Raw genomic sequence first — 15621 nt, 5'->3', positions numbered from 1 at the left:
TTCCCTTAGATAGAGGATCCCTGGCTAGAGGTGACCACATTGGGTCAGAGGCTCCTGGAGTTTCTAGGGAGTTTCAACCTCATATCTCCTTTTTATGTCCAGAAAAGGGATGAAGAGTGCAGAGAAGATTATTCTAGGGCTTTGAAGGGTTTTCCTTTGCCCAGTATTTGAAAGAAGAGCACAATGCAAAGGAAGAGGAAATGTTAATGTGGGCATTTCTACTTCCCAAGTATCCTCACTGGCTTCTGGAATGTAACCTCAGCTTTGGAAGCAATGACTTCAGGGAAGTTCATCCAGATACTGTGCTAGTTGCTTTTCATATGTTATCTCATTTCACCCTCACAACCACTGTATGAGTAGGTCTTATTATTATTATCCACATTTTTCAGATGAGAAAACAGAGGCAGAGGAAGGTTAAGTAATTTACCGAAGTGGCTGACTTCAGGATCCCACTCCAGTTCTGCCTGACAACAGGACCCATGCCTTTAACCCACCATGCTCACCACTAGATGAGATGTCCTCCTCTTTCATGTGCTCCCACAGCACTCCTTGCCTCCCAGTTGGCAGCATGCGTCACTCTTGTTGTAATTCATTCAATGCCCATCTTCCTCACTAAACTGCACATTCTATGAGATCTTGACCTGTTCTGACTTGTTCCAACACACATGGCTTAGCACATGGCAGGAACTAAATAGATATCTGTTAAGTGAAAGTGAAAATATTATAAGCAATTAAATTTTGGCAAAATCTCCTAAAAGTTCTGTTAATGAACAATTATTGATCTTTTGTTCTCGTTGGTGGGGTGTGGTGGGTGGGGTATGCAAAGTGAGTATGAACTTGGGGTTCTGTGATGGAGCTGGAGAGACGAGGCAACCAAAGGAACCATTGGGAACAACTGAAGATGACCTACTGCTTGAATGCTGCATTATGTGGACATAACATCACCAACAGGAAACCCAAATGCCTCAGAAGGAATCTTCCATTTCTTCTTGGATGATTTAGAACTTTCTATATCCAAGTGCTTTTCCTTTGCTGGAATCTATCTGTAGCAGGACTGTCGTGTTTAGGCTGTCATATTTCTAAACTGCCACAAGATGGGAGTATTTTAAAACTATACTGTCTGATTTTCTGATCATTAATTTTTTGTGGGTCATTTTGATGATGGAACCTTAGTGTCCCGATGCAGTACACTGGAACTCAGAAAAACAAACATGACTGATTTTGCTGTTGGAAATTTGACTCATGTGAGATTGCCAAAAGGAAATGGATATTAAAGCAAGAGAATAGCTATTGGTTTATAACTGTTATGTGCTGCATTTGAAAATAAGCTTGTAGTGTAAAAGGGAAAAATTATTGGAACCGAAATTGTATTTTGTCCCTCAGGCAAATAGCAGGTGCATTTTAAGTGTCCTGGGACAGAAATTACAGTTCCAGAAATTCAAATTGCAGTTGGTGCAATATAGCAAGGCAGAGAGGATTAAAGGGCTGATGGTCAGTGAAGTGTGTGTTTAGCTGATGTGCAAAAAAAGCCCATTTGCAAAGAAATCTATTTTTAGATAGATGGTGAGCTTGGCTACAATGTGAGATGCTTTAATACTTTTAGAGAGTCTTGTCGTAAGTGTCAAGGGAAGCAACAGACAAAGGAAGGAAGGAGAAGGATAGGGAGTTTGGATAGCTCAGACAGAGGAAGGACTGGCGGGCGCTGTGGGTTCCTGCAGCCAAGGAGGCAAATCCAGGAAGACCAGCACAGGCTTTTCTTTATCACCCCCTCAATCAGCATTGAGGCCTGTGATTGCAGACTCCGCACTAGAGAATTAAATGGCTCCCAGTTTCTCTCCGGTCTCGTATGCACGGGCATGTGGGCCAGTTTCCACAGAGAACATTCAACAGGCCATGGGAAGTGCTTGAGTTCAATTATTAACAACCTTGCTTTGTTGGCTGGGAGGCTGCCCTCCAACTCCTCCACTCAGGTGGGGCTTCTCACTGCCCAGGCCAACGGGGTGACAGGTGCTCATTCCCCTTCATTCCTACCATCTTAATTTTCCTTACCTTGGCTCACAGAAAACGAGTGTCAAAGATCTAACAGAAGAACAGTGTGAAGTCAAGTGACTTGCCCGAGAAGCTTCCCCAAGACAAAGCTCTTTGCCCACATTTTCCTGTTCAACTCACCAAAATCTGCCCTTTTCCAAGGCCACCTCAAGGGCTCATCTTGAAAGGCCTAGGCTATTTATTGTTAAAATCTGTGTATCTCAATGACGTACTCTCTAGTGTTGCTCACTGTTGCTTTCCGTGTCCGTCTTGACTCCCCACCAAGACGCTAAGCCCCTTTAACACAGGGCCATTTCTTATACACCAGAGCTTCTCAAACTTCAATGTGCAGAGGGATTGCCTGGTTAAAACAGAGATTCTGATTCAGAAGATCTGGGATGGGGCCTGAGACTCTGTATTTCTAACAAATTCTCTTGGTAGTGGTGCTGATGCTACTGGCCTAGGACAGCACTCAGTAATTGCTTGATTGCCGCTTTCCCTCAGAAACGTTGTAGGAGTCCATTTTATCTGATATCCTTGGTATTCCCGTCTCCAGCGTGTTAAAGGGACAATAACAGTTTGTCTTTGTTATGGGAAGGCAGCGTAGTATGGCAGGTTAAAGCGTGGGCTTTGAGCCACTCAAAATAAAAAGGTAACATTTATCAAGTACTTACTATGTGTTGGGCACTGAGATGAGCACTTTATGTGCATTATTGGATTTACTCTTCTGAAAGAAAAGCATCAAGCAAAAAACGAAACCATTGAGTTATGTTTAGGTTTTCAGAAAATAAGTATCAATTTCTTAAGTGCTTTCTCTTTCTATAGGACTACAGAGCTTCTATAGATTTTGAATACAGTGCGCCTTTAAGAAAAGCTTAGTAAGTCTCCTGCTAGGATTTTTATATCAGCTAATAGTTTAAAAATCATGGCTGATTTTTTACAATAACCACTGTTTTATGCCATATTATAAAAGTGTATTAAAAATGTTTCAAAAGAATTTGAATCAACAAAGACAAAGGGTGTTTAACTTACACAACTCAGGTAAGTGAACTATGAATTTATTAGTAGAAAGTTACAATTCTTATTTCTGGGTTTCAGGAGCTCAAGAATAGTAAGTTTGGCCAAAGCAAAAACGCATCTGTCTTCAGACTTCTTTAAAATTCAAAATCTAACTAGTGAGCATTTTGTTGAATAAAAAATTGATTTTCATTCTCAAAAGGAAAACTCATATTTCTGACCCATTTTTTTTCTTGAGTTAAGAGGAATGTGTGTATGTGCATATCTATGTACGTATGTGTCTTCACAATGACTCTTTGATTTAAGTACTATTATCCTGATTTTAAAGGTTGTGGAAACTGAGGCTCCATGAGATTAAATGACTTGCCCACTTTTGCATTGCTGCTAGGGGCTGACCCAGGATACAAACCCAAGTCTGTTTGTTTCCAAAGCCCACATTATTTTTTTAAAACATTTAATTTTTATTTATTTTTGTGAAGAAGATTGGCCCTGAGCTAACATCTGTTGCCAATCTTCCTCTTTTTGCTTGAGGAAGATTGTCGCTGAGCTAACATCTGTGCCAATCTTCCTCTATTTTATGTGGGATGCCACCACAGCATGGCTTGATGAGTGGTGCTAGGTCTGCACCTGGGATCAAAACTTCGAACCCTGGGCTGCCGAAGTTGAGCACACAAACTTAACCATTACACCATCAGGCGGGCCCTAAAACATTTTATTTTGAAAAATTAAAAACCTACAGGGAAGTTTCAGGAATGGTACAGGGAATATCCATGTACTTTCCTGTAGATTCACTGGTTGTTACTGTTTGCAAAGCCCACATTCTTAATCGCTCTACCACTTATTAGGCATATCGTGATCTTAGGATATTACACAACCTCTCTGTGTTTAATTTCTTCATCTGTAAGTGGATAAAAATATATTGAGGGTTTTTTAAATGAACATTAAGTGCACAATGTATTTATTCTTTCAGGAAATGTTTATTGAACTCCTACCATCCTGGGATGAATACAAGGCATTGTTCTAAGCCAGGACAAAGCAAGAGAGCACAGTTTGTGCCCTCATAGAGCTCAGAGTCAGAGGTGGGGGGGACAGACAGGAAAGGGACACATTAGGTAATTTCAGGTGGTCTAAGCACTAGGGAGGAGACAGCACTTTTGAACAGAACAGTCAGGAAGGCTTCCTGGAGGAAGTGACCTCTTGCTTGAGGCCTGACTCATGATAGGGAATGAACCATGCATAGACGGGGGCAGAGTGGTCACTACCCAGAGTGGTCACTACCCAAAGGTCTCTTTATCTAACAAGAAAGGGAGATTGTGGAGTTTAAACTTATAGAGATTGTTTTTAGAAGAGAGCATACGCTCTCTCATTATACTAGGTAGTGATCTGACAAAGGAAAGTCCAGGCCAGTAGGCTTTTCAGTCTGTTCTGTCTTTGTACATCTCTTCACAGGGTGCTGCAAACATGGATTTCCAAAAACAATCCTTATAAAAGTGCCTTCAGTTCCTTGGCAATTATTTCCTTTTACGCATGTAACTCTTAATGTAACTAAAATGTGTGATTAACTAACGGCAGCTGCTGTCTGAGGAAGTCTGATTTGCATTTCTGGGGTCTCAATAACCTTTTGTTTCTAATTTAGAAATTGGATGAAGACATGCATCAAAAAATTGCAACGGAAATGAACCTGTCTGAAACTGCTTTTATCCGAAAACTGCACCCAACTGACAACTTTACACAAAGTAAATATGCATTGTTTTAGCCGTTCTTGAATGGTAGCAGAAGCTGCTTTTCCAGAGAGGAAATGATATTTAAGGGAAATGCCCATTTCCTATTTGCGCGCAGATAAGAGAGAGATGGGGAGGTTCGGATTTGGTTTTCGGTTCGTCTGGGGGGTAGGTGTTGGTGAATTTGAACGTTCCGGCTCTCAATGTAGCGCCAAGGAGCCCTAGGATGCTTGTCTAGACGTCACTCCTTTCACAACGTGTTTCAGCCACTAGTCATGCGAGTGAAATATTCAGAAAAGAATAAGAAAAGTTTTTGCAGCCCCCTTGTCTGGGAATGATCTGGTTTCTGTTTGGTTTTTCCTCCTCTGAAGGTTCCCGCTTCGGATTAAGGTGGTTTACGCCGGCATGCGAGGTCCCTCTCTGTGGCCATGCTACCCTGGCTTCTGCAGCTGTGCTGTTTCACAAAATAAGTAATGTGATTTTCTTTTATGAACCTATCACTTAGCAAACATTGTTTTTTAATTCTCACACACTCTTTTGACTAGTATAAAGACATTGCAGATTTCATTTCACGCAATTCATTACGCAGAAACAAAAACAGCAACCTTCAATAACACTTTGGTCTTTCCGAGTTTGTGCCAAGCACGTTGGAAAGCCACGTTGTTGTTCCCTAGAATGATATTGTATTTAAATAGAAGCTCTCTAGTCTCTGTGACCAGCACAGGAGGGGAGCTCGCAAGGCACAATAGGCGTCTCACATGATGTGATTTTGGGGAACCAAAAGGCACACTTTGCCCCAAAATATGTCCCCATCCACAGTGAAATTTATTTCACAACTAGAGCTTTTTGACTCTGAATTTTAAAGATTCATGAGCCCTGACTATATTTACCTTGTGAAGAGAGGAGGCAGCACCTTACTCCTCCCGGTTTCCATCTTAGCTGCATTTAGTTTAATAAAGATCAGGCCTTTGTGGGAGTGAGGCAGAGGAGATGCCTGGAAATGCCCTAAAGTGGAGATGGAAGCAGCCATGAACAAGTGTAGGCAACAAACAGGAAATTAAACAAGGGAATGAACAGGATGATATGACAGAGGGTAGCTGTAGGGAGTGGGGAATTGGAAAAGGAAGTTTTTTGGGGAATTACTTAGATGGGGATAGTAAGGGAAGGTGTTATAGGGCAAGATCCTCCAGCAAGCAGACTCTGAGACACATTTGCATGCTGGAAGGACTGGGACAGTATTCTTGGGATCAATATTGGTAGAGGAGTAAAGAAAGCAGGATTGAACAGACAGAGAAATTGAACTGCAAAGTGGTAGCAACAAGGAAAGACCCTGGGCAAATCCACAGGGAGGTCTGAGGCTGCGAAGGTCCTTCAAGCAGTGTAGTTCCAAATAGAGGCAAAGGTTCAGGCCTTTGTGTGCTCCAAGGCCCATAAAAGCGGCCTGACTTTGGGTAAAGTAGCTCTGCTCAGCCAAGAGCAATTCCCAGAGCAGGACTCAGCTGAGAGCTGTCAATCACCAAGACTCCTGGCAGCTGGGTCAGGGCCGGGTGCAAGGTGAGACAATGAAGGCCTCAAGTTACACCTGGGAGCTGGTGCCTCCTCAAATTCTGTATCTCCCCGGTACTTCCTTGCCTCACATAGTCCTGGCCCTGAGACAGGATGGGATGAGATTCTGGCCAACAGCATCCATTAGAGAAGGGGACGTTTGGACTGAAGACTATGAAGCCTCTGTGCAAAGAGCCAGAGCGGGAGGCAGAGCATTCTGGGCAGAGGCAGCAGCACGTGCAAAGCATTTGCCAGAGATTCCTGGGCGAGGGGATGATTGGCAGGAGACAACACTTGAGAGTAAGGCCAAGGCCCCTCTACGATGTAGTCTATTATGTTTTCAAAAGATAATTTCGGTTTCTGTGGACAGGGGACAAGAACGAAAGCAAGCAAGCATCCTGAAATACTGTTTAGGAACTCAGTCTTGAAAAGTAGGTTTTACTGGTGTTGGATTGAGTGCCTTTTGAAAACCCCACATTGGCTGGTGTGAGGCTGAGGTTTGGAATGATAGCCCTCAGATCCCCCATCTTAAGGTTAGATGAGATAAAGTGTGAAAAAAGGCTTTGTAAATAATTATGTCTTACCGAATTATTAAAATTAAACTTTGGGTTTCAGAATGTAAATTTTATACTCAGTGAAAGCTAATAAGCAATACTGAATTTCCTCAACTTTGAAATATGGTTAAGTTTTACAGAAATATTAGCGAGGAGAAAAGAATTTGGTCACAAATCTCTGTTTCCATTAAAAATGTTACGAACACTGGAGTCAGATAAGTGGCCCAAGTTATATCAGTAACATGGAGGCATATTATATCAGCATTTGTGGTCCAATCTTTAAATCACAATTTTATGTATAGCTTGGCTTATTAAGAATAAATCTGATTTGTTCATATCAGACTTGTTCATAACTTGTATGTTCTATTTGTCATTCCCTTGGCATATCTTAGACTAATAGAGTTATTGTAAGTGGATGTTTTAAAATCTGCATTAGAAAACATTATAGCATCCCTAAGAGGTTTAATTACTACCCCCATTTTATTGGTAAAGTGAAATTAGTATAGGTTTCATTATTACCCCATTTTATTTGTGAGGAAATTGAGGCTTAAGGAGGTTAAATAGTTTGCACAAGGATACAGTTAGTGAGCAGTAAGGAGCTGGGATTTGAAGCCTTGCAGTATGATGTCAAATCTCATCAGTTAGGTTCTTGGTTCTCAAGTTAGAATCCAGTGAGTTTTCCCCACTCTGGACCCCAGCAACCCACACCTGGGCCCCATCCCAGGAAAGGACAGTGCTGCCAGAGTCTCAGGCAACACAACAGTGATTGAAACAGACGTGCGGATGTATAACGAAGTTTATTGTTCTATTTCTTGATTCCTTGTCAAAGAGTTTTCTAATTGACAAAACAAGACACTTTTATCTTGGCCAGAAAACGTGAATAGTACTCTAACCTTTGTCACTCTGAGTGGGGAACTAAGGGCCAAAAGAGAAGAGGATGGGATCGTCCTGGACTTTCCTCTTTATCCAGCCCACCCCCAGGTGAGCTCTTTCTAATTGTTGCCAGAAACTGTGCACAACTGACAGCTTGCGTGTTTTACAGTGGTTTTGTCTTTTTTCCCCATCCAGGACTTCCATGAAGTGGAGGACTTGATAAAGGTTAGTGAAAAGAATCAAACCTGAGATGGTGTGACATAGTCATTAGTTACTGTTTGAATACAAAGATTCGGTACCATTTGATCCCAAAAGATAGACTTTCTCCCAGTATAAATGTTCCAGTCTAAGCTTAGATGAATAGTTCGTGGTGGATTTGAGGTTTGAATTTTACTACAGAATCTATTTGGTGAGAAGGTTGACCAGTTTTCCCTAACTCTTCATTGTCAGCATTAGCCTCCACGGTAGGTTGGGAGGAGAGATGGCTGTGTGGCGGGCTGGATTGAAAGAAAAGAATGGAAACTGCCTAGCAGCTGCTGGTGTCCCCAGTTTCTGTGATGAAGGATGGGGCTGAGGTGAGGTGGGAGGGCTGTGCTTTGATGAAGGAGACCAGGAAATCATGAGGACCTGGACGGAGAAAGCAACATACATAGCCTGGCCTCCTCAAGGAGTCTGTGTGGGAGTGGGGCTTAATAGTAATAATAATAATAACTAATAATAGAGAATATTTTTGAGAATATGCCCTGTGCAATACCACATGCTAAGTGTTTCACATGTATTATCTCATTTAATTCTCACTGTCACCTAATGAAGTAGCACTACGATTGTCCCATGGAGATTCCAGAGGACCAGAGCAGCTCTGGACAACCAGGTGCTTAGTTTGTAGAAATGGAAGAGCCCCAGTCAGAACTAGGGCAAGGGTTTCTATGAGAAAAAACGATTCCAGGGGGCTGGCCCAGTGGGGTAGTGGTTAAGTTAATGCACTCTGCTTCAGTGGCCCAGGGTTTGCAGTCTTGGATCCCAGGCACAAACCTACTCATCGCTCATGAAGCCATGCTGTGGTGGCGTCCCACAAACAAAATAAAGGAAGATTGGCACAGATGTTAGCTCAGGGACAATCTTCCTCACCAAAAAACAAAAACAAAAACAAGACAAAAAACAAAAAATGATTCCATGAAATGGCCTATTGTGGGTGCCACTGGGGTGTTTCTCTCAGTAAATTTTCAACTATAGCATTTATACTCTCTTTAGTGTCTTGCTTTGTCTAAGTTTTCAAAGAGTATAAGCAAGCATCATGGATTCCGATTTAACCCTCAGCTCCACCTGTGGCTTGGGTTTTGGGAGGCCAGCCAAACTCATAAATGGTATGCTTTAAGCATGTTGCCAAGAAAATGGAAAATATTCATAGTGGTAGACTTTGTTCATGGTAGACAGGACTTAACCTATCTCTCTAAGCCTCAGGGTCAGCATTTGTACAGTGGGGATGATAAAGGGTTATTTATCATGAGAATTGTCATTTGGTGTTCCTAGAATCTGGCAGTAAGATTCCCAGCTGAGAATTAAACTTTCAAATCGACATAAAAATCCATGCAGAGAAGGGCTGCATGACCCTTCAGAGAGACTGAAAGGCCCCAGAGAGCAGAGGAGATCTGGCTGCAGGAGTTCCCATTTCTAGGGGGAGGGGCATTGGTCAGCCATGGTCACAGAGGCAGAGAGCCCAGGCACCACCCAAGGCAGAAGGAGTCTCAGCCTTGGGACCTGGAGCATCTCAGTCCCTAGGGAGGGCTAGAAATCCTGAAGCTGCCTAATGTCCAGACAACTACCATGCAACTGTCATCTGCTCTGGTGGCAGCTGGTGGTGGTGCCAAAGGATGACTTGAGGGGCTTTTGTCCCCTCATAATCTCCCTAAGTACCCCAGGCAAATAAACAGTGTTCTTGGATATGAACAAGATTATGTGCAGTCTTCGGTAAAGGGTGCATCAAGATATCTTTAGAAAATGTTGCTATGTTATTGACCTGTAGCATACAATCTCAGTGAAAACAGTGGGCTTACCAACAGAGCAGCATTAAGATGAGTCCTCTAGTCCCTACTTCCATTAAAACTGCTAGACCTGAGGACTTGCCATGTAGAATGTTCTAGTTACTGCTGCAGAAACTCCACCTATATTATTTCATTTAATCCTCACAACGACTCTAAGAGGTGGGCATGAGGCCGCCCATCTCTAAAGACAGAAGACAGTAGTGATCCAGAGCTTTGACTCCAGGGCCCCTCAGACCTGAGTAAGCTCAACTCCCTTAAAGACCTCTGGTCACCAAGAAACTGGCCTTCCTTGGGCAACACCTTGAGTCCCAAAACTGAACTAAAACTCTTGGGATTGGAGATGATGGATGCGCCTGGCACAAAGCAGATGCACATGAGAGGTCATTCCCCACACAGGGAATCAAGGACTTGACCCAGGGGGCACTCCTGAGGGGTGTTTGGTCTGTCTTCACAGACTGCAATAGGTGACACACTGATCCAGGACATCTGCTATTCTCCAGACACCCGAAAGCTCCTTGTCCGGCTCAGTGATACTTACAACAGGTAAACAAACACAAGTATACTTTGGGGAGAGCCGTGCACCCCGATTTACAGCTCTTGCTTGGTCTGGCTGTGCCACGTCTGGTCAAACCATGATTTATGCAGCCAGAGAGTTTTATTCCCAGGTAGGAAGATATTCCACTTGCTCTTTCCTCCCCCTCTGCTGAGCTGCTTGGGCAAGCTGCACCCTGGCCTGCTCCGCAGTCTGTGTGGTGGGAGGTCTGTGGAATGGGTTTGCAATAATAATTCATCCCATTTATGAACAAGGTCATTTCTGGAGAACCTGAAGGTGAACACACAGAATCTGCTGCAAGTGGAAAACACAGGGAAGGTGAAAGGACTCATTCTCACCCTTAAAGGAGACCCTGATGGGCAGGCCCAAGCGTTTGATTTTTACTCCAGATATTTTGCGCCGTGGCTTGGCGTGGCGGAAGACCCCGTAACAGGTACTTTTTGAGCTGGGTCCTGGGGAAGGTTAAACAATGGAGGAAGAAGGTAACAAACAGCTGTTTAGGTGCCCTTCACATGACCTTTTCAGGCTGCTTGGGTTTTGAGCTGCCTTTGTTTCCCTCTCTCCCCCTCCCCCTGCCTTCACTGAAGTCTCATATGGAAAGCATAGAATAAAGGAGGCAGTGTAGCAGGGTTAGACCCTCATGTCAGACAGCCTGGGTTTGCATCCTAGCTTCCGAGCTATTGACCTTGGGCAAACGACGTAACTTTTTAAAGTTTCAGTTCTCTCTTCTATAAAACATGGATAATACCTCTTAGGGTTATGTAAACACAATGCATGTTACATGCTTAGCACAGTGCCTGGCACATGGTAAGTGCCCAATAAGCATTAGCTATTTTAATAATAATGACAACACTGGCTCACTAGCCAACACTTCCAGATCTGCCATTTGCAAAATTCACGGGCTGATGTCCACTACATTTCCAAAGCCTATTGTTCTTTTCAGTGACCAGCCTGTGTGGTCATTGACATCTAGGCAAGATTTAGTTTTTGAAGGATAAACTCCTGGGCTGCAGGTGGGAAATAGGGGCAGGAATAGCGTTTATTTTCCTCCCCTCCTCCTTTCCCGGACCTGCCCCCAAAGTGGATGGGATGGGTTTGGAGTCACGGGTGTTTGAGATTTTCTACCAGTCAGAAGCAGAGGGATGAAATCAAAGATGGGCAAGAATGTGAAGCCTCCCACTGACATCCTCTTTGAGAAGAGTAGGCTGAGCAGCAAGAGCGGGGAATGCCTGTTGGAGGAGGCTGGTGGAGGGGATGGTAGCCAGGGCAGAAGCAGGCTGGGCAGAGACTTCGAGGCTCCCATTCTGGTCAGATGGCAAGGGCCAGGATGGTTTCAGGACCTTGACTTAGTTACTCTCTGAGGAACAAAACGTGAAATTCAAAACTCAGCAAGTAAGCACTTTTAAAGACTCAGGAAAATGCCCAACGACATCTAAACAGTCTGACTCAACCCTCCCCCATGGAAGAGAATTTCTGAGCAGATTTACACATGCACAACTGCTAAATGAGGATTTTAATTGGCACAGAAGGCAAGTTGTTTTCCCTGTAAAAATGCTTTTCTGGAGTGGGAAGGTCTTTGGACAGTGATGACCAACCATCTCTGTTTGCTTGAGACTGAGGGATTTCTCAGCATACAGGACCTTCAGCGCTAAAACCAGGACAGTCTCCGGCAAACTGGGATGGCTGGTCACCCTACGGGGACCTCCCATGACATTTAGTAAGTTTTCCTGGAGGGGCCTTTTCCTCTGCGTCCTTTTCTCCCACAAAGATTTTTCTGTCAGCTGTTCCTTTACACTTTGTTTCTTCATTTTAATATCTATCCTTTGATCTAAAACTAGGGCACAATCAGGTGAAAAAATACTTCACTAAAAAGAAAGTTCTTTTGGCACCAAAAGCCTGGGAATGTTGGCTTGGTGGAAAATTTGGCCTTTTGTCAGAGTTCACACCTTTCCTTGCATGCGTATCCTCGGAGGAAGGAGATATTTTCCCTTGAAAGATGTACAAAGATTTACGTGAAGGCCTTAATTTTTCCTCCCGTGGGCTGATAATGAACTTGTAGACAGGACAAGGATTAAAAGCTGCAGTGTCATCCAGTCTTCAGAAAGTGTAGGACGTAGGGAATACGTCAATTGCAGGAGCTGATCCAGAAATTCGATGTCTTCCTTTCTATCTCCATTTGTAATTCCACACTTTGCTGTGACCATGGCCAACATAATGACTAAATCATCGAAGATTTAGTTAAACTGGATAGTTGATTGTAATTACTTATAAATTTACCGCAGTTGCCCCTGTTTTCTTCAGGATTGTATCATAACTTTTCACTTCTTTTAAGGGTCTGCACATACCGTTCTCAGCAGCTACTGGTCCCAGCAACTGGGGAAGAAAAACATGCATGGTAGGACAGCTCTTTTTCAATTTTTTTTTTTAATTTGCCAAACTTTAAGCTAGTATTCCTTCTCATACGTGCCATCCACTTGAAGATGTAATAAATGTTATGTATCACCTGTGTGAAAATGAAAGGTTTTTAAATTCCTTCACCCTGAACCCTCTACTCAAAAACATTCTCCACCCCAAACATCTCCCACCTCCGTCCCTCCCAACACACAGACATCCTTCTAATGCAGTAAGTGCCCAATAAGTGTTTGTTGAATAAAATTAACCAACTGTATAACTTGGCCCAGAGTGGTTATTTATAATGTGACAAGTTGAGATTGGATGACCATCTGGGTTCCTTACTGCCATTGCTAGTCATGGCATTGAATCAAACAAGTTGCTTTTGAACTAAGTCCCCTAGTGATAAATGTATTGCTCAGGGGCAGAGAAAATAGATGGCACCCATGGAGACTACACAGCCCCAGTAACCGAAGTAGGAGTCCGGCCCTAAAGGATGGGGATCTTCCTTGGTGGGAGGGTTAGGCCTTTGTGACCCCGATTTGGGGAGAGCAGGGTGGCTGTTCTCTCCTTGTTGAGCTGAGTTACTCCCCCCAGCACTGAGCTCCAGGAAGGCTGAGGCTGTGCCTCGTTTGCCTGACACGTGTGGTTGCTCGATAACCACAATGAGTGAACTTTGTCCTAGTCAGACCTAGGAAGATGGGACCTTCTCAGTAGGGCCAAGACCACCCCTCTTTATCTTCTTAGACTTCTAGTTCATGCCTCTGTCTTTCCGCATGTCCTCGCTTACTCCTAGACAGAGCCGGGAGGAAGCTATGGGTGAGGTGTGGCTGGGGCATTACACAAAGTGATAGAGGAAATGGCTCAGGAAGGGAAGATGTGGAGCTGTGTGTTTTGTGGATCAAACTGCGTTTGTGGCTTCTCATCCTCAGGAGAAGAGGGTGGCCTGGGCGGGACTATGGACAGATGACAGCATTTATTCTTTAAACTGACCTGGGAGGAATCTAGAGCTTGTAATAAGAGGTCTCTCACTATGTTCTGTTAATTAAAAAGGGTGAAAACAATCTTAATTTGTGACTCGTTTTGCTTTCTTTAGCCTGTCAGTGCTCCTGCCGAGGAGGAGAACTGGAGATTTCTCTGCATCCTGACGGAAGAGTTGACATTAGGGGAAGCGTTGCTATCGTGTTAGAGGGCACGCTGACAGCCTAAGGTGGTAGTGCTGCGGTGCTGCTATCTTGAATGACTAAGTATTTTCTGCATGAAAACAAATGTAAGGGGCTGCCTTTAGCAAATCTGCACAGTAGTCCACTTAATCCTCATGTTAGAAAAATGAAGACATATCAATGGAGATTTAATAATACTTCCTGATTAATTAACTAATGGAGTTTTGGGTCTACCTGTGAATGCATTTGAAATGTAAGTAACCAGGGGCCACCCCGTGGCCAAGTGGTTAGGTTTGCGTGCTCTGCATCGGCGGCCCAGTGTTTTGCCAGTTCGGATCCTGGGCGCAGACATGGCAACACTCATCAGGCCATGCTGAGGTGGCGTCCCACATGCCACAACTAGAAGGACCTGCAACTAAGATATACAACTATGTGCCGGGGGGATTTGGGGAGATAAAGCAGAAAAAAAAAAAGATTGGCAACAGTTTGTTAGCTCAGGTGCCAATCTTAAAAAAAAAAGAAAGAAAGAAAAGAAATGTAAGTAACTGGAAACAAGGAATAATGTTGTCACCTTTGATTATAACTACCAATCACAGAACAAGGAACAAATTCATGAGGGGTAAGATCAAACCATTTAAACTTAGGTGTAAAATAGAATATTTTGCAGCTATTAAAAAGACCCAATAACTATGCAGAAATATAGAAAAAGATTTCATGATATACTACTAAGAAGGAAAATGAGAGTAGACTGTAAATTGTTGGCAATGTTATGCTATGTCTATGGAGAATATGAATTTATATGGACAAGGATGGGTCATGAAGATAGAAAAGTAAAAGCTGTTCATATGTGGGGGGAAAGACTGGGAGTAATTTTAATGTGTCTAAAAAATTATTTCCTTTATCAGAACATACTCGTGTTCAATACTAAAAATCATGACATTTAACTAAGTAAATAAAACGCCAGAAATTTGAAAAAATGTGTGTGTATGAGTGTGGTAGTAAAATTAAACACTAAAAGTAAAGTAATGTCTTTATCTTGATAGATAGCTTTAGAGTGATAACTTAAAAGGGATTCTGCTCTTACCTCAATAAAATGGGTTTTAACATAACTTTAAATTCGGTTAAATCTACAATATTGAATACCTATAATGGACTTTGGGATGGGGACTTTTTCAAGTCGTTAAGAGTGTTTGTTTAAGGTGATCTCATTGCTGGCAGTTCTCAGCCATCTCAAAAACTGCAAACTCATCAGTTAGAAATTCCTTTGGTGGCCCCATTTTTTTCATCTTAATCCTATCATGTTTTCCATTTTTATTTATTTTTGCTGAGGCACGTGAGAGTGAGTTTATTATAGCAGTAATCTTGTGTTGCCCCTAATTTGCAATGAAATAAATAATTCATTAGCTTCAGTGCTTTAACTTAGTAAGTTACCCGTGACTTGCCACACACCTCACAGCACATCACAACTCATCAGTGAGTCATGACACTGCAGGGTTTTCACAAAGTGCAGGTTTTCCCAACATGGGACTAAATTGTATGAATAATTTTACATAAATGCATAGCTGAAAGGGTATGAATTTTATCTCTCAAATGTATGCTAGGGCCTAGTGGCATAGTGGTTAAGTTCGAGTGCTCTGCTTTGGTGGCCCAGGGTTCGCCACTTCAGATCCTGGGCATGGACCTACATACCGCTCATCAAGCCGTGCTGTGGTGGAATCCCACACAGAAGAACTA

General features: G+C 43.0%; 1 protein-coding gene across 2 annotated transcripts in view; it reads left to right on the top strand.

Annotated features, from left to right (window-relative positions):
* PBLD (phenazine biosynthesis like protein domain containing) overlaps positions 1 to 14996 on the top strand; it is a 49533-nt gene extending 34537 nt beyond the window's left edge. For both annotated transcript variants that reach the window (XM_070226195.1, XM_023644052.2), the window contains exons 2-9: positions 4682 to 4781; positions 5138 to 5236; positions 7737 to 7846; positions 7934 to 7963; positions 10235 to 10323; positions 10588 to 10766; positions 12666 to 12728; positions 13821 to 14996. In XM_070226195.1, coding sequence (XP_070082296.1) covers positions 4697 to 4781; positions 5138 to 5236; positions 7737 to 7846; positions 7934 to 7963; positions 10235 to 10323; positions 10588 to 10766; positions 12666 to 12728; positions 13821 to 13933 — 768 coding nt within the window. In that variant the 5' untranslated portion in view covers positions 4682 to 4696 and the 3' untranslated portion in view covers positions 13934 to 14996. The remainder of the gene's footprint in view (positions 1 to 4681; positions 4782 to 5137; positions 5237 to 7736; positions 7847 to 7933; positions 7964 to 10234; positions 10324 to 10587; positions 10767 to 12665; positions 12729 to 13820) is intronic.
* Positions 14997 to 15621: the final 625 nt, after the last annotated feature.

Source organism: Equus caballus, chromosome 1 (genome assembly GCF_041296265.1).
Source record: "Equus caballus isolate H_3958 breed thoroughbred chromosome 1, TB-T2T, whole genome shotgun sequence".
NCBI classification, from domain to species: Eukaryota; Metazoa; Chordata; class Mammalia; order Perissodactyla; family Equidae; genus Equus; species Equus caballus.
The sequence above is the reverse complement of the archived record's forward strand: the minus strand, read 5'-3'. Positions and strand labels throughout refer to the sequence as shown.